The 19,430-nt window shown below is 43.5% G+C and overlaps 1 protein-coding gene across 2 annotated transcripts in view; it reads right to left on the bottom strand.

The window, feature by feature from the left end:
- Positions 1-18,525, bottom strand: part of DCN (decorin) — a 67,624-nt gene extending 49,099 nt beyond the window's left edge. The window contains exons 1-2 of one of the 2 annotated variants that reach the window (XM_015415354.1): positions 18,403-18,525; positions 9,509-9,746 (exon numbers count right to left, since the gene is read on the bottom strand). In XM_015415354.1, coding sequence (XP_015270840.1) covers positions 9,509-9,710 — 202 coding nt within the window. In that variant the 5' untranslated portion in view covers positions 9,711-9,746; positions 18,403-18,525. Of the gene's footprint in view, positions 1-9,508; positions 9,747-17,501; positions 17,791-18,402 lie in introns of those variants that run through there. The other variant, XM_015415352.1, reaches the window with a different exon arrangement.
- Between the last annotated feature and the right edge of the window lie 905 nt (positions 18,526-19,430).

Raw genomic sequence — 19,430 nt, 5'->3', positions numbered from 1 at the left:
ATTCTTGCAATTCAGAGCTTTTGACTCAAACCAGATGAACAGGATGCATGAGAAAGTGGCTTTATATGTCTTGCACTTGTGGATAGAATTAAAGTTGTGTGAACAATGAAGAAGTGGCTTTGGAGCAAGAATGCGTTGAAACTATTAAACCCAGCAAAAATAAAATAAAAATGGAACCTCCGCCCAAATTGCTAAGCATTTAAGTAGGTATTACCATCAACTCCCAAGACAGCTGAATGAACTCTCCAAAAATGTTTTCACATTTGATCATTTAGTCCAGAGGGAGTTTCCACATGCATAACATAAGCAGTAATAGGCTTTTTGACAGGATATGGTAATGTTATCTTGTTCCACCCTTGTATGCTAGGGAGCAGGAACTCTGGACAGTAGTCAAGTAGAACTGTTATAGCACAGCACTGTTTTCAGCCAAAATTCTGGACCTTCAGCAGCTGGCACAAAGAAGCAGTTTGTTGGGTGTGGGAAGCAGCCACAGAGGAAGTGCCTATCCTGTAACTCCAGTGCTGTTGAATCTGGATGTGAGTAGTGCATATCATATTGCAAGAATTATTAAATAACTTTACATGAACACCTTCCGATGGGCATCAGTCATCCATGTGACGCCAGTAGAGTAATTGTAGAACTCCTTTGTTATACTTCAGAATTTCACCCTAAATAATCTTTGTGATTAAATAGCAATGAAATTTACTTCTTTCTTTTTACATAACTAAAGGAGATATTTGTCCCTGCCCTTTGATAGGCTGCTAACTTCAAGTCCTATCTGATAGGCTACAAACATCAAGTGCTATCTGAAGCTGGATTGAAAATAAGATCGCACACAGAGAGGCACTGAAATACATGCTCCATTTAATTTTTTTAAATTTCAATTTTTGACTAATCATTGTAAAAATATATGTAAATGGACATCAAGCTGAGAAATGCCCAAAGAAGTGCCTATGTTAATATTGCAAGATTTGGGTCTCTCATATATCTATACTTTCTGGATGACAAAGAGATCATTTAGCTGCTTCCGTACAGGAGTAGGATCTACAGCCATGACCTACTGCAGATACTCATCCTGGATGGCTGCTCATACAATATCATTTGCTGTAGATGTATTCCAATATTAATTTATTTAGATGTGTCAATATTTGTCTACTTTCAAAATAAGCATGAGTCTCACACATCCATATACATATTTTTCAATTTGTGGGACTATGCAGGCAGAGTCAAAGTTAAGTTTCAGTGACTCCCACTGAGTTCTCTGGGTACAAAGTTAACAGGTAGCAATGTGGGAAACAATTGAGGGGCTGAAAATCTACACTCTGTCACAGACATTATCTCCATGGCATTCCTAAGTGTATTATTTTATATTTTTCTCATGTAAGAGAATGGTACCCTTTTACCATTTCTACAGTACCAAAGGACTATACTTGGGAGACTGATTTGAGAGAATATTACGCGGCCACAATTGCATCTGCGAGCTCTCACCCAGCCCAATTATTTAGAACAATACAGTCTATTACTACTCTGCCACTGGGCAGACCAAATGTTAAGGAATTGGAGATTGGCTGTAGGGTTGCCAAATGGGCCCGGGGGGCGGGGAATCCCCCGCTTTGGAGAGCTGATTTCCGATGCGACGGAAATTGGCCCCGGGGGAACCCCGCATCCCGAAGCTGCGTCACCAGAGGTGATGCATGGCGTAGGGCACGTTGGGGGCGTGGCCCAGATCATCGGGGGGGAACCATATGGTTCCCCCCCGACGAGCTGGGCCACGCCCCCAACGTGCTACGTCGTGCATCACTTCCAGTGACGTTCCGGCGGCGCGCGCGTGCTTTGCGCGCGCATCCCCGGCCGGCTCCCGGAGCGAGAAGACGCTCCCCCACCGGTAAGCAAATTGGCAATCATAATTGGTTGTGAGACATTTGCGAGCTATTTCGCATATAAAGTCTTGTCGCTCCACCACCTTCCTGCCACAGTTGAGACAGGAAGGGAACTCGAGGCTCCATGTGCATCTTCTTGTCAAGGTCTGGATCTTCCAGACTAGAATCGGACAGACTGTCCAACAACATATAGAGCTGGGTGTCATCTGCATATTGGTGACAGCTCAGACCATAGCTCCGGGCAATCTGGGCAAGGGGGCGCATATAGATGTTAAATAACATGGGGGAAAGCACCGGTCCCTGGGGGCACGCCACAAACCAGCGGATGGCTTTGAGACAGCTGTTCCCCTAATGCCACCCTTTGTCCCTGACCCAAAAGGAACGAGAAGAGCCATTGCAAGGCAGACCCCTGAATTCCAGTGTTGACAAGGTGGTGGGTCAGTAGTTGGTAGTCGACCATGTTGAATGCTGCCGACAGGTCTAACAACAGCAACTTGAACCGCCCCAATCCAGATGCCTCCAGACATCGACTGTGAGGGCCTCACTCTATCTGCTGTTGGATGGCCAGTCGGACTCTAGCCCAGAAGATCTGGACCTGGCGTTAAAAGCCGTGGCTGGTTGGCTTAGACTGAGTCGATTGAAATTTAATCCGATGAAGACAGAGGTTCTGTGCCTGAGTCAGAGTGGTCCGGGGTAGGGATCCCACTCCCAACCTTTGATGGGGTGCCATTGGTGCCAGCTCGGGAGTGCTCCTGGACACCTCCTTAATGATGGAGGCCCAGGTGGCAGCCATTGCAAAGTCAGCCTTCTATCACCTTTGGCTGATCAGGCAGTTGGTTCCCTTCCTCGAATGCAATGACCTGACAACAGTGATCCACACAATGGTAACCTCAAGATTGGATTACTGTAATGCTCTCTACATGGGGCTACCTTTGTCCCAAATCCAAGGAAGGAAGCTGCAGCTAGTGCAGAATGTGGCAGCCAGGCTGTTGTTGGGCCTCCCTATGTGGAAGTACATCCAGCCTGTGCTAAAAGCACTGTACTGGCTGCCTATAGCATACTGAATTCGGTTCAAGGTGCTGGTTCTTACCTTTAAAGCCCTATATGGTCAAGGGCCTACATACCTAAGGGACCGCCTTTCCCCACATATCCCCCAGAGAGCATTACAATTGGGGTTCCAAAATCGTCTGGCCCTTCCAGGCCCCAGAGAAGCCAGGCTGGCTGTGACAAGGGCCAGGGCCTTCCCAGTGGCAGCTCCATACTGGTGGAATGAGCTCTCGGAAGACATTAGGACCCTGTGGGACCTTTTTACAGTTCTGCAGGGCCTGTAAGATGGAGGTCTTCCACCAGGCCTTCGATTAGGGAGCCGCACTACTTAAAGTGAGGCCCTGGCCCCAACATTAACATCAACATTAGTACCACCATTAACAGCCTGCCACAACCCAGACTATGACTTCTAGCTGATTGCATACTGTGAATGCTGCTCATGTTTGCCATCGTAATATTAGCTGTAAGTAAAGGTAAAGGTAAAGGTTCCCTTGCTCGAAAGCCAGTCGAATCCGACTCTAGGGTTGCGGTGCTCATCTCTGTTTCAAAGCCGAAGAGCCAGCGCTGTCCGAAGACGTCTCCGTGGTCATGTGGCCGGCATGACTAAACGCCAAGGCGCACGGAACGCTGTTACCTTCCCACCAAAGTGGTCCCTATTTATCTACTTGCAATTTCTTGCTTTCGAACTGCTAGGTTGGCAGGAGCTGGAACTAGAGACGGGAGCTCACTCCATCTTGCGGCACCCGGGTCTTGAACTCCTGAACTACCGACCTTCCACAGCCTGCAGTTCAGCGTCTTAACCACTTGAGCCACCACAGCTCCTAATATTAGCTGTACTAACACTTTATATATCAGGGCTGTATGGGACCTTTTACAGTTCCGCAGGGCCTACAAGACAGAGCTCTTCCACCAGGCCTTTGAGTAGCATTTATTGCAGTCCTAGCTATCATTCAGGCAGACTTAGGAGGCATACACAGCTCCAGTTTGGGTGTTTATTTGGCTTATTTATGCTTCATAAACATTAGAAAAGAGTAGAAAACAGCAAGATTCCAGTAGCACCTTAAAGTCTAACAAAATTTATGGCAAGGTATGAGCACAAATGTTGTTAGTCTTTAAGGTACTACTGGACTCTTGCTCTTTTCTACTGCTACAGACAGACTAATGTGACTACTCGTCTTGATCATGCTCCATAAGATAGAGAAATGTTGTGAAATTAGGGTTGGCAACTACTGGTTGGGAAATTCCTGAAGATTTCGGGGTGGAGCCTGAGGAGGGTGAGGAGCATAATACTGAGCAGGAATTTTTTGGGCCTCACTCGAATTGGCCAGGAGGGGGCCCTTTTTTGCCTGCTTCACACGGTTGAGGTGAGCATGACATAAATAGGCCTGGTAACCTGGTTAGGCCCTTTCTGTGAAGGCAGGAAGGCACAGGTTGAAGGGGTTTTCTTCATGCTGGCAAGCATCCTGAGATAGCAGCGATAGGAGGGGTCATCAATTGGGTATCCAGAGGCTTAGCATTCCAGGAGTCCCAGGTGGGGGCCTTTTCAGGGTTGGGGGAGCATATGATGAGCTTTAAAGATTAGCAGTCATGGACTGGTATGTGCTCTCACATCTCCTATATGCATTGGAAGTACAGGCCATGATGAGTGGGGTACAGAAGGATTCTGGACCCGGCTCGGAGCCGAAGTGGGTTTGCCCTAAGGAAGCCTGCTTGCAGGCACAATGTAACCTGTGCTTAATTGATTTAATAGATGCAGATCAGACTTGATGTTTTCACATGTACAGGGATTACTGCCCATAGAGTGGATCCAAGAACTTTTACAGCTTGGAAATAAATAGTTTAAAGGAAAGTTCTTTTCAGGTAGCTTGGAATTTTCTTTCTTAATAGTGTACTATCATCCACAAAACTTGTTAATACAATTTACACAACAGGAGACATTACAATTCGTTGGAAAAGCACTAAATGCTTACAATGAGAGCCATAAAACAAACATATTTTAGTCGACTAATAGCTCTGTTCCCATTGTCTCTGTGTGTAAAGTGCTGTCAAGTCACAGGCAATTTATGGTGACCCCAGTAAGGGGCTTTAAAGGCAAGTAAGAAGCAAGGGTGGCTTGCCATTGCCTTCCTCTTCAGAGTCTTAAGAACATAAGAACATAAGAGACGCCAATGTTGGATCAGGCCAAAGGCCCATCCAGTCCAACACTCTGTGTCACACAGTGGCCAGAAATACCAGTGCCATCAGGAGGTCCAGCAGTGGGGCCAGGACATTAGAAGCCCTCCCACTGTTGACCCCCCCCCAAGCACCAAGAAGACAGAGCATCACTTGCCCCAGAGCCCCTAGCTATACCTTGTGGCTAATAGCCACTGATGGACCTCTGCTCCATATGCTTATCTAATTCCCTTTTGAAGCCGTCCATGCTTGTAGCACCCACCACTTCCTGTGGCAGTGAATTCCATGTGTTAATCACTCTTTGGGTGAAGAAGTACTTCCTTTTATCCGTTCTAACCCGACCGCTCTGCAGTTTCATGGAGTGCCCACGAGTTCTTGTATTGTGAGAAAGGGAGAAAAGTACCTCTTTCTTTACCTGCTCTTTCCCATGCATAATCTTATAAACCTCGATCATGTCACCCCTCAGTCGTCTTTTCTCCAAGCTAAAGAGCCCTAAGCGCTTTAACCTTTCCTCATAGGGAAAGTGTTCCAACCCTTTTATCATTCGAGTTGCCCTTTTCTGCACTTTTTCCAAAGCTATAATATCCTTTTTAAGGTGTGGTGCCCAGAACTGCACACAGTATTCCAAATGAGGTCTCACCATTGATTTATATAGGGGCATTATTATATTGGCTGATCTGTTTTCAATACCCTTCCTAATAATCCCCAGCATAGCATTGGCCTTCTTTATTGCAGTCACACACTGTCTCGACATTTTCAGTGAGTTATCCACTACAACTCCAAGATCTCTCTCTTGCTCAGTCTCTGCCAGTTCAGACCCCATCAATGTGTATTTATATTTAGGATTTTTGGCTCCAATGTGCATCACCTTGCACTTGGCCACATTGAACCCCATTTGCCATGTTGACGCCCACTTGCCCATCTTTGACAGATCCCTTTGGAGTGCCTCACAATCCTCACTGGTTTTCACCACCTTGAACAACTTTGTATCATCCGCAAATTTAGCCACTTCACTGCTTACTCCCATCTCCAAATCATTAATGAACAAGTTAAAAAGCAGTGGACCAAGTACTGATCCCTGTGGTACCCCACTGCTTACCACCCTCCACTGAGAAAATTGCCCATTTATACTCACTCTCTGTTTTCTATTAATTAGCCAGTTTTTGATCCATAAAAGGACTTGTCCTTCTATCCCATGATTTTTGAGCTTACTTATGAGCCTTTGATGAGGAACTTTATCAAAAGCTTTCTGGAAGTCAAGGTAAATAATATCTATTGGATCCCCCTTGTCCACATGTTTGTTCACCCCCTCAAAGAACACTAATAGGTTAGTGAGACAAGATCTTCCCTTACAGAACCCATGTTGAGTCTGCCTCAATAGGTTTTGTTCATCTATGTGCCTACTAATTCTTTCCTTAATAATGGTTTCCACCAATTTACCCGGTATCGACGTCAGACTGACTGGCCTGTAATTTCCCGGATCTCCTCTGGAACCCTTTTTAAAGATGGGAGTGACATTAGCTACCTTCCAATCCTCAGGAATGGAGGCAGATTTGGTGGTCTTCCTTCCAAGTACCAACCCTCCTTAACTTCCAAGATCTGACAAGATCAGGCTATACCATGCCACATTCCCTCACTTTATTCCCAACTAAGCAGAAAAAAAAATGACCTTCTTAAATATATAAAAGAAGAGAAAATGTACAGGTTTGTGCATCCTAATCTCTTAGTGGCTTATTTATTCATTTTCATTCATTCATTCATTCATTCATTCATTCATTCAACTTTTAGACTACTCAGCCCTGTACACAGGGCTCAGGGTGGTAAACAACATTTCCATAAATACATTCACAGATCTAGTTAGAAACAATTAAAACAATAAACAGATTGAATAGCCATTACAGATGATGCATAAAATAGGGTTGCCAGCCTCCAGATGGGGCCTGGGGATCTCCTGCTTTTACAACTGATCTCCAGCTGACAGAGATCAGCTCCCATGGAAAAAAATGGCTGCTTTGAAGGGGGAACTCTATGGCATTGTACCCTGCTTTTTCTGCTGAACTCCCTCCCCTCCCCAAACCCATCCCTCTCCTGGATCCACTACCAAAGTCACCAGGTATTTTCCAACCCAGACCTGGCAATCCTAGCATAAAATAAGACAATGTATATCTTTACACTATAGGGGAGAGGAAAGAAAGGAAAGAGCCAGGCGAGATGGGAGCTGTTGCTGCCCTCAACCTTAGGCATGGCAGAACATCTCTGTCTTTCAGGCCCTGCAGAAGTACACTAGGTCCTGCAGGGCTAGGGTTGTCAGGTCTTACCTTCTTGCCAGTGGGGGGTGGGAGGGAGCTTTCTGGGAGTGGGGGGTGGGGCAACATCACTGCACACAATAGCCCTGACATGATGATGTCATGCGGAAGTGACATCATCACACTCGGGATGTTTCAAAGCAATGCTCTGAGCAAAACTCTTTCGTGTGATGTCATCAGGTCAGGGACATCACACCAGGGCAGAAGCATGTGAAATCAGGAGATCCACCACTCCCACCAGTGGCTGGCAACCCTGTGCAGGGCACAGATGTTGTTTGGCAGAGTGTTCTACCAGGTTCAGCTAGGGCTGAAAAAGCCACAGCTCTAGTTGAGGACAGCCGAATATTTTTTGGGTCAGGGTGATGGTAAAAGAGGTACTTCTTGTACAATTCTCAGAAATGGGAATATGGATACTGAACAGCAAGCAGGGCTTGGGTGGGGGGAAGAATACTTGCACCAATATTGCTGCCATTCTTCCAATAGCATGTATTTAGTCCTGCAGTAAAAGTGAAGTATTGATTGGACATACTGGTTATATAGATTTTCATGTTCTTAGCACATCTTCTCTTGATTCTTTTTTTAATGGGACCATCTAGTTTTTGTATACATATTTATGTGGCTATTAAAAAGCTACCTACAGACTCTTCATATTCAGTCTCAACTCTGGATTCTTAATGTTTCCCCTTGTCTGTTTTCAGGGAATGTGCTGTTTAACTTATAAGAGGAACAGGTAACGTAGGGACTGTCTACCAGCTATGAAACCCTCCTCTACTGCTCTCTCTCCTATGGAGCTAAGTTGTCTTTGCATTATTACAATACACCATTGTTTCTCTTTCTTTTTCTACAGGCCTTTCCTTTATGTTCTACTACCTCATCTAGAAGTCTCTCTTCTGTCTCTTACTCTGCTCCATCTTTATATTTGTACAATGGTAAAACAATGTTTTATCATTGTAACTGGAAAATAAAATGCTGGAATCCGTAGCAGCGTTCCTACTATGGCCCCAATGGAATCATGCCAGCAAACGTTAGCCTTCACGTTAGCTCAGTGTGCCAAATTGATTTGGCAACCCACTCACAAGGGGTGCGCATTGGAATGACATCACCCAGAAGTGATGTCACCACATCACTGTTGATGTTGGGGGGATAACACTCTAGTTTTGGGGCAAAACTCTATGGTTTGAGCCCACGTTTGCCCAAAAGCTAAAGCATCACCCCCTGACATAAGCAACATGATGATGTCACTTCCAGGTTATATCATTGTCGTGTTTGGGGGCATTTGTGGGTGGGCTTCCCCCCGCCCCCCCGGCCTGCTGGCCAGCAGTGAAAAGGGGCCCACAAAAGCAGGGGAACCACCGCCTGGACCAGGGGCCTGGCAACCTTACTCTGTGGTATACAGTTACTTAATGTCATAATAAGCACAATACTATGCATATTTACTCCAGTGTAGGCTCATAGATTAGGGACAGAAGGCAGCCTGGTACAGCCTGATCTCATCAGATCTCAGAAGCTATGCAGGGGCAATACTTGGAAAGGTGATCACCAAGGAGGACTCTGCAGAGGAAGGCAATGGCAAACCACCTCTGCTCCTTACCTGCCTTGAAAACCCCTTGCTGGGATTACCATAAATCAGCTGCAACGTGATGGCCCTTACACACAGAGACACATTGATTGCAATATGCTTTGACAGGAGTAAGACTACGTAGGATTATGCTGTAAGAATAATAGAATGTGGACACAGAATTTTGAATTCCCTAGGTTTTCACTACTGTTCTGACTGTGTGACCCATTATATTTTGTTCATGCCTGTCTTGACTAAAAGGAAGAATGAAATGTAAAGAAAGGCAAATGGACACTGTCATTTTCATGGTCATCCACTACAAAGGCCCAGCCTGTTTTTTCCACTGACCTCTGGATAATTCTGTCTTGTCAACAGAAGTTTAGGAGGAGGATGTTACAGAGATGATCATAGTCAGCAACAATGAAATTACAGTAGGACAGGAAATGTCAGTGGCTATGTCAGAGTTGCTACCCTAAAATAACTCAGCTTTTCTGTAAACCATTATAAGCAGACATTTTATGAAGTCACTTTATTATTCAGCTTACCTAAATCGGAACATTGAACAACCCGAAGATAGCACTGACAGCGGAACGGGCATGTGGGGCCCGGTGCAAGGGTTGGCGGTCCTGTAACTTCATCACCTGACCCGGGTTCATCTTCAAGCATAAAATCAAACAAGCCTTTCTGATGGAATGGTTTGGCAAAGCAAGCTGGCAGGAGCAGAAGCAAGAAGACAGCCACCTTCATGGTTTAGTTCATCTACTCTGGGAAACCACTGTGAATCTGGAAACCAAAAGAAAGGTTTACCAGTTGGTATCATTTTATTTATTTAGAAAATGTGCATGCTGCCTCTCCAAACCAGCTCAAAGTGGCTTATAAAAATGAAATAAAACCAATCATACAATAAAACATATAAGGAAAACCATAACACAATACAAGTTAATTAAAATTCTACCAATAAAACCACGTGTAAAAGCAAGCCAAGGCATAAAAGCACATAAAAGGGAGTTGATAAAATGGTCCTGAGGGTAGGAGCAGCCCGTGAAACATCTAAAAACATGGAACCCCTTAATTAAAAGCCTGGGTAAAAAGAAATGTTTGGGCCCGTTGCCTAAAGAAAAAGCAAGCAGGTTGCAGGGTGAGGCTCACAGGGGAGAGCATTCCAAAGATGAGGCACCATCACTGCCATATTTGGTCATCACCCACCTTACCTCTGCAGCTGGGGGCACAGGGAGCAGGGCTTGAAGAGGATGGTGGGCTGGACAATATGAAAGGAGGTGGTCTTTCAAGTACCCCAGGCCCAAACCTTTTAGGGTCTTCTGTGTAAGAACTGGCACTTTAAATTGTGCATGGAAACAGATGGACACCCCATGTAGATCTTTCAGCATAGGATGATCTGATCATATCCCACCCCTGATACAGTGGCTGCTGCATTCTGGAACAACTGAACTTTCCAAACAGTTTTAAAAGCCTGTGTAGAGCACATTCCAGTACTCTATCCTGGCCAGACCCAACTGTTTGAGGAAGTGCCATAGCTGGCATATCTGCTGAGCGTGGTTTGCACAGTTTCGCAACATTTTCATTTTTCCAGTGTCTCCTGCTTTCTTTCAACTGCCAGAGTGGCAAGGTCACATTACAGGAAATTTTAGTTACTTAAAACAAAGCTGATATAGTATTTCATAGAAAAAGTTCAATTTCAGCCTCTACACTAATGAATAAATGGACACAACAATTCAGACATTTTAAACAGAAGAATTCAGAAAGGGGGTGGGGGAAGCAAGTCAACCTCCTTGTGCATCACTATATATAATAGCTAAGGCCTGGCCTCTAGTGATGTCTCTTCATCAGCATGTGTAGAAGTTACATCAAATACTAAAATGCTGCCACAGTTCAGATAGTATTTTGAGGTAGCACTCCAATATGGCTCTCGAAAACATCATGGCCAGGAGGAGGAAGAGGCCCAGGAGGAGGGAGCAGGAGCCAGAGTCAATAAAGGCATGTCAGTGCTGGCAGGGAGGCAAGGGAAACACTTCAGCAACAGTCTTAGAAGGAGAAATCAGCAACAAGGTGTGAACTTGAAATTCATCTGTAGATTTGACGCTATCAGACTTAGACTCAGTAGAAACGAGGGGGATCAGCTCAATACAGAAAGGAGTTGTTCTTCCTTACAAGTCTATATACAGATTAATCCTTGTGGTAGAAAAGGGCAAGAGTCCAGTAGCACCTTAAAGACTAACAAAATTTGTGGCAGGGTATGAGCTTTTGTGAGTCATGGCTCACTTCTTCAGATATAGCTAGAATGTGAGTACATCTGTCCCTACATCTTGGAGAGTAGAGTGATTAATCCTACTGTGACAAATCATCAACAGTTGGGAGTGGTCCACCCATGAATGGTTTACTCTTTTGACCAGTTCTTATTTTCATCTGTGCTCTGAGAAACAGGACCTCTCTTTGTCAGTAGTCTCCCCTCCTCTGCTCTTTTTCAATTAGGGTTCCAAAATGCGAGTGGCGCTGGAGCGGAGACTCCAGCGCCGCTCTGGGAATGCACATGTGCAAAGCGCATGCGTGCTGCAAACACGTCACGCCGGGAACACTGGGGGCGGGGCCACGACCATCCGAGGGAAAACCATAGAGTTTTCCCTCGGATGACCGTGGCCTTGCCCCCAGCGTGCCCGGCGTGGTCGCGTCACTTCTGGGTGACGTGCACGTCGCATGCTTTGGGGGTGGGGTTCCCCCAGGGGCCCGATCCGCCAACGGTGGGGAACAGTAGGGTTGCCAAGTCTTCTTACCTTGGCAGCGGGGGAGCCTCGTTGGGCTCCGGGAGCTCGTCAACGGTGCGCGCGCCACCAGCACGTCACAGGAAGTGATGTGCTACGTCGCTCACGTTGAGGGCGTGGCCCAGATCATCAGAGGGAAAATCATAGAGTTTTCCCTCTGACAATCTGGGGCATGCCCCCAACATGAGCAACGCTGCACTTTGGAGGGCAGAGTTCCCCCCGGGGCCTGATTCCGCAGCAGCAGAAATCGGGCCTCCAAAGCGGGGGTTTCCCCGCCCCCACTTGGCAGCCCTAGGGAACGGGCCTGTGGGGCGGGGGTTTCCCCGCCCCCCGGGGAGACTTGGCAAGCCTATTTTCAATTCAGGGGTAAAACTCTCTGTCAATTGAATGTAACATTTTAGCTGATTAACGGTATCTGGCTCACAAAAGCATATGGCATAATAAATTAGTTAGTCTTTAAGGTGTCACAGGGTTCTTTCTTATTTTCATTTCAGGTTCGTTGTTCTTGGCTTTTTTGCCAATTAATTAACATTTAGCCCAATGTTCAAAGATTTGTAAAAACAGTCAGGCCTCTCACCTGATAATGCTTAAAACTATGTTCCCAACCTTTGCATTAGGTACCCAACCAAATAACATTCCAGATTTTTCAGATGCAGGAATACATCTTTGGTTTGTTGAGCTTGGCATTCTCTTCTGTGATTGGCAGTAGTTCTCCAAGGTCTTTTCTGATGTCCTTCAACTAGATTGAGCCTGTTATATTCTGTATGCAAAGCATGTGTTCGACTACTGAGTCACAAGCCTCCTCATGGATCATCAGCAACATGGAAAAGGCTTAGAGGGATGTGGCACATAAGAGCTCCTGCTTAGCTCAGGAGCTCTTAATAGCATAAGCCAGTGAAAGAGCTGGGCTGATATCTAAAAAGTGGTACATAACTTTAAACTTATGATTCCTTGTTAAGTACATTGTGGCTGTACAGATGTTTACTTCTTGATGTCAGTACACAAGCCCAATTGATATGTTGCCATGGATACCACTTTGTAACTTTTAGATACATATCCTAATGTGTAGAAGATACCACATTAGATAAAGGGAGGAAATGGTTATTTCATTCACCAGCATTACAAGTGTATGGACAGAGGGTATATCATCCAAGTTATTTCTGTTTATAAATGTTACCAGTGTCGTTTGACTGTGCAGGCTACAGTGATAGAGCCAAGGAGGCTTTGTTTTGGTAATGAGGCCTCTATTGTGTGACTATTGTAACTCATAGGAAACAAAGGGAAATGTCTTTGTGTGTGAAGTATTTTGACAGTATTTTGTCCATTATGGCTTCCCATACTGTTATATATTTCTGCATACTATATTTCACAGTAAAGTAGGAGATTTGTTCCACTAAGAACATAGTAAAACCAGATAGTAATCAGATAAGGTAGACTTTCCACACTTAGGTGGACTTTCCACAGAAGATATGATTTTTCTCCCTTTTGGTTAAATTACAAACTGATATAGACTGAGCATGCTCTAGAAGACATAGTACAATGAGATCTGTTATGCTGAGATCTGCCCAGATTAAGTTAAATTAATGAGGGAGGAAACAGGCATTGTCTATCAAGAACTCTATTTTATTTTATTTTATTTATTTCATTCATACTTCAACTTTCTCCTCAATGGTGACTCAGAACAGCTTACATGGTTCTGTACCTCCATCTTATCTTCACAAAAATCCTGTGAAGTAGATTAAGCTGAAAGTGGTTGTAGTTATCTTACTGTTCTTTTGACTCAAAGGTCTTGAACAGACCGAGATCCAATCACTGCAGCTAAATATTTAGTGACTGCTAAAGTAGTTTTCCAGTCCTCATCTACAAAGCTGAAAGTGTGTGACTGGCCCAAGGTCACCCAGTAAGCTCCCATGGCAGTAAGGGGATTTGATCTTGGGTCTCCCAAATTGTAGTCCAACATGCTAACCACTGCAGCACACTGGCTTTCTGGAGTCTAAATTCATAGAAATCTGGAGGGGACAGGGGTATATGTATATGTAGACTAATCATGAAGGCTGTAAAAAGTGCCCTGTCAAAGGCTGTGCATAAAATTAAGGCTTTGCATTAAAAAGTAGACTCCCTCCAAAAGAAATACTTTGAGAGAAGCAGGCTCATAGTACTGACTGCACTCAGTGGAAGATGAAACAGAGGAATATGGGGAAATTGATCTGTCATACCTGCAACCGGCAGGTGGCAAGGAGGCTTACTGGCAGCAAGGAGAGGCCTAGGCCAGCAATACGGTGTCATCACTAGCAACACAATAACATCACTTCCAGTATACACTGGAAGTAATGTCATCATTTCGGTGGCAATGCAGGATGTTGCCATATTTGAGCAAAAACTCTATGGTTGACTCTTTCTACCATAGAGTTTCCACCAAAATACCAGTGTCCCAAGTTACCAGCAACACTATTACATCACTTCCCATGCGTGCTGGAAGTGACAGTGCTGCATTGCTGGCAATGTCACTGCATGACCAGCCTAGGGATCCTCCTGCTGCTGGTCAGTCTGCCTGCAGGCCAGATAATTGATGGCAGGGGAGTGGCTGGAGGTGGGGATGCCCCACCCCTGGGGGGGCTGGCAGCCCTACATGCCTCTAGGTAAAGGTAAAGGTTTCCTTTGCTCGAAAGCCAGTCAAATACAACTCTACAGAGCGGTGCTCATCTCCATTTCCAATCCAAAGAGCCAGCACTGTTCGAAGACATTTCCATGGCCATGTGGTTGGCATGACTAAACACCAAGGTGCATGGAATGCTGTTACCTTCCCACCAAAGTGGTACCTATTTATCTACTTGCTATTTCTTGCTTTCGAACTGCTAGGTTGGAAGGAGCTGGGGCCAGAGACAGGAGCTCACTCCGTCACACGGCACCAGGGTCTCAAACTGCCAAACTACAGACCTTCCAGTCTACAGCTCAGTGTCTTAACCTCTGAGCCACCGTGGCGCCCTCCAGCAGTTTATAATATCCTGGAGACTGGGATATGTCTATGGTCATCATATGAGGCCCTGCTTTTTGTACCCTCGTCTTCTGGAATTAGGCAGGTGGCAACCTGGGCGAAGGCCTTCTCAGTCATGGCACCAAAACCCTGGAAGTCTCTCCCAGAGGTATTCTCCTGCCCCCTTCTGCTGTCATCGTCTGCCAACAGGTGAAAACATTTTGTTTTGTCTGATGTTCTCTCAGTGATCCCGTCTTTATGCCCTGTTTTTAATTGTTGCTTTTCTGTAAGTGTATTTTACTGCATTAAATGTGTATTTTAACTTGGTTTTAATTGTTTGAATTATGTGATGGTTTTGTTTTAATGGTTTTGTGTATTTATTATTATTATCATTATTATTATCATTATTATTATCATCATCATCATCATCATCATCATCATCATCATCATCATCATCATCATCATCATCATCATCATTATTATTATTATTATTATTCATGTTTTATTATATCTGCTTTAATTTATTAGGTTCCTTGGTGGTCTGGACAAGGGCAGAAAGGTGGGGTATGAATTTTCTAAATAAATAAATAAATACATAAATGTTCACAATTGTTTATGATTCTGCATAGCCTTCACCTTGTACCATAACTAACCGATTCCCATATATCCCAGGATGGAACAGGTCAGAATCTTTGAAATACTTATGGCAATGAGAATGCCATTAAACAATATAGTAGAACTTGCATATTATTTATATGTTATATTATGTGCAGAGCTATGAACAGTAGGGAAAGGGAGAAGGAAAAATTCAGGTAAACAGACAAACTCACCTTCTAATATAAATATGTTAATGTCTGACAGTTAAAATGATTTTTGTAACATTCTTGACTTAGTGTTATAACTGAATATGAACCAAAGCCCAAGAAAATGAAGATACAGATTTTGTGTTCTATTTAAATGTGTTTTGTTCACTCTTTCTCCGAGGAGCTATGGGTGGCAGATATGTTCTATACACATGCTGTTTTATCATCACAACTATCTTCTGAAGAAGTCTAAGGTAATAATTTGTCCATCGGTGAGTTTCCTCACAAAGGTACCTGAAACTAGAGCTATGGATTCATCCATTATTGTCCCACACTAGCAGTTGATCTCAACAGGCTCCCACTCCTATATCAAATGGTTACACTTATAGTTAAGAGCCTGATATGTTCTAGATTAAGATATTACCACATGTAATTAGTATTCTAATCTAGAGGAATATTGTATGACTAAATTATCTAATATCAAAAACGGAAACATAAAATACGCCTTTTATTTATTATTTAATATCTGAGCTTTTAGTACTCTTGTGGTGCTAAATGTTTATGATTCTGTGAGAAGAGTTCTGTGTATTAGTTACAGCATAGGAACAAATATTTTTAATCATATAACTTTTTAATAAACCAAAATGATTGGACATCAACTTCTGGCACACAGAAAATGACATGGTGATGGCATCCTGACCAAAATATATGCAAAGCTGTCTGTGTCTGCCAGCTAACCATGGGCCTTGTCCTTCAGTACCTTTAGTAACTACTCTAGGTCAGTTTGATCAGGCAGCAAGCCAAGGTTAGCAGCATGTCAACTCACCTCAACTGTTTATTTAATTGTGTCTGAAGAAGTATGCATGCACACGAAAGCTCACCTTGAATAAAACTTTGTTATGTTAACTCACATGTAACAGGAGATGGTGTGTTAATTAAAAACAAATAGAAAAAATGATATACAAACATGGAGCAAAATCTGCAAACCATAAGAGAAAAGGCACTGAAGTGTACATTTGGTGCAGGGATGGGTGGGGTGGGAGAAGCCATTAATTTCACTCTGAATTATGATGTGGTATTTGCACACAGGAGGTAGTATCCTGATCCATAAATCAATTGAGCAGAGTCCCTGTACTGAATTCAGTATGTTTGGCTGAAGCCTTAAGTGGTTAATAGGATACAGTCTTCCTGCATTCACATTGCTTTACAAAGGCATAGACACTGAGCAGGGCTTTTCTGGAAAGAGAGGAATCTAAACACAGTCCTAGCTCCATCTCAGTTCAAAATCCCTTTTTAAAAGCTTCAGCCACAACCAATTCATTGCCCTGATTTTTCTGAGCAAATACAGGAGTCTCTTACAAGAAGGCATCAGGAACTGATGAGAAACCAGTTCTGCTGGGCACCCTCAAGGCTCTGGAAGCACATTCATTTCGATCTTAAAGCAGCAGGGATGTCTGCTCTCCCAAGTTGTAGAATTTTACCAATGCATAGCTAGCTGTGTTTATTTACCTTTAGCTCACCCCCTCCGGAATCCTCTTTCCTTAAATATGTAATCACTGTTTACATCCGTAATATGCCACTTTGCAATGTTTAGAAAGATATCTGTTAATCTAGGAAAGGCACTTTCTCGCTTCAGAAATGCCTTCCAGTTTCCAGGTTACAAAACTGAATCTACATTGTTTCTTCTTACAACATCATCAGTTCCAAACTTTAGATTACAAACTGAAAATGCACAGCTGCAAAATGTCTTAGGGAACAGACTTATACATACCGATACTTATGCAAGTACAAACAGAGAGCTCTAAAAGCTTTTAAAAGATAGGAAATGTCCACAATTCTCAAGAACCTTCTCAAATATTGCAATAAGAACCGTACGAAAGGTTTTGTGAAAGACTCTTCTGCCAGGTTTCGTCTTGTTCCCTCTAGCCTTTACTGAAGTTTTTATTGAACTGCAGAAAAAGTTCAGGATATTTGAAAGCCATACCTTTTGATCCAAGGATTTGCAACAGGCGCCCTCAGAGCTGAGATGCAATTCAACTAAAATATTCAACCCAGGCGGCGGACCATGCAGGTGTGGAAAGGAGGAGGGGAAGGGTACTGCTCAGTGACTGTCACTTGGTGGGAAATCCTCCTGCTTCTTCCATTCCACGGCACAGTTAAAAAAAGTAAGATTTCCTTCAATGAACAGAATCCAGGCTGACACCCACAGTAGATCATATGGTAATGATATGTCTCCTGTATTGTAGCCAGAAACTTTATCAGCCCCCTTTCCCCCCAGTTTTTCCTTATTTCTCTTTCACATTTCCTAAGTACTTTTGCAGATCAGCACAGCTGCATGATGTCATCCCCCCCCCCCCAATTTTCTTTCAAAATCACCTATTTAGCTTGAGGGATTTTAAACTGGGTTATTTTCTTTAGTGGAAGAAAAATGCCTGGAGAGTTTCTCCTTTGTGGTGCATGAAATTCAACTAAAGTAGTCTCTTGGAGTTAGTCAAAATAGATTTTTACAGCACGACATAAATGAATAAATGGGGATTAAATATTTTTGCAATGCATAACTTGTCTTTGTCTTTGCAATAGGAATGGTTAGATTGAAATAGGTTGGTGTTTGTAACACATACGTGCTTGTTAATCTCTAAGATGAGTGTAAGACTGCAGCTTGTATTTTATTATCCCATGGTTTAATTGATTAGTTTAATGTCTCATCAAAAATGTTTTACATGGGATCTTTTCAAAACATACTGAAGAAGTGTAGAATAGAAACATGAACTAATTTGTAAACAAGCAAAGGATTTTAAAAGGAACAGACTAGCAACCATGAATGAAAATTGCCCATTTCCCCCCTTGCTCCATAAATACAACATTGGTGTCTCTTATGTTCTTACCCATTTTTTACTTGATCCATAATGCTATGGATCATAAAGATGGTGTTCAGGTATCATCTACAGTACTTAGCAGTCTGCAGTCCTATCCACACTTCTGGAGTAAGCCCACTGAAACAGGCTAGCTTTTTTTCTTGAGTAAACATGCAAGTGCCACCTGAGCAAATGTCAGTTCCTTTGTCTTTCTTGGATAAAATGTGTGGGTTTGTGTCTAAACTTGCACTGTTCTCCCTCCCCTCAGGCTCAAACCAGGTGCAACTACAGAGCGTACAAATGGTTTCTTAGGAGAAGGGGAGGGTGCTAATGCTAAACTTATAACAAACTTTGAAATGTTACCCAGTTTATTTTCCTCACTGGAATCCTACAGACATTTTACAAAATAAACATTAAGTTCCTTCCCATCCCCCCTGACAAACAGAGAGGTCTCAGAACAATTCAAATTTTGGCATTACAGATTGCAGCAAAGAGTTATAATCAAGGAGTTTGCGTGAAAGAAAGACTGCTACCTCTGGGAACCTTTCAGAAGCATTGTGAGAAACACTTATCCATTAAGTCAAAGGAGTTGTACAGAGCTGATAGTCTGCTTTGTACTACTTAATGAGCAGAATAATTGGCAGAGCTTTCAGATGAGACATCATGGTACATATGATTGCTCATGCTCCATGTTTTTCAAGTATCTAGCAGAAATTAAGCCTTTTTAAGAGGTGTCACTGTTAGGTTCACTGTATAATAACTTATTAACAATTTCAGGTATTCAGATCCACATCACTTACTTTATGTGCTGCTTGGATATCTTTGAAACAAGAATGTTGATAGAGGGAAGGTCAGACAGTAGGTCAGTTTGAACTTCTTCTCTTGTCCCTTTTGCTTCAAAGTACTTTAATATCCTTCACTCAGATTCTTAAACAGATAGCTAAAACAACTATGGCCCCATTCACACGAAGAAGTTGCCACGCTAAAGACATGAATGCCAGGCGGATTTTTGGTGCGCGATCACACCGCAAGTGGGAAGCGTAGCGCACCCGTGGCCA

The sequence above is a fragment of the Gekko japonicus genome, unplaced genomic scaffold (assembly GCF_001447785.1).
Source record: "Gekko japonicus isolate JY-2015 unplaced genomic scaffold, Gekko_japonicus_V1.1 scaffold686, whole genome shotgun sequence".
In the NCBI taxonomy this organism is placed as follows: domain Eukaryota; kingdom Metazoa; phylum Chordata; class Lepidosauria; order Squamata; family Gekkonidae; genus Gekko; species Gekko japonicus.
This window is presented reverse-complemented; position numbering and strand designations above follow the sequence as displayed.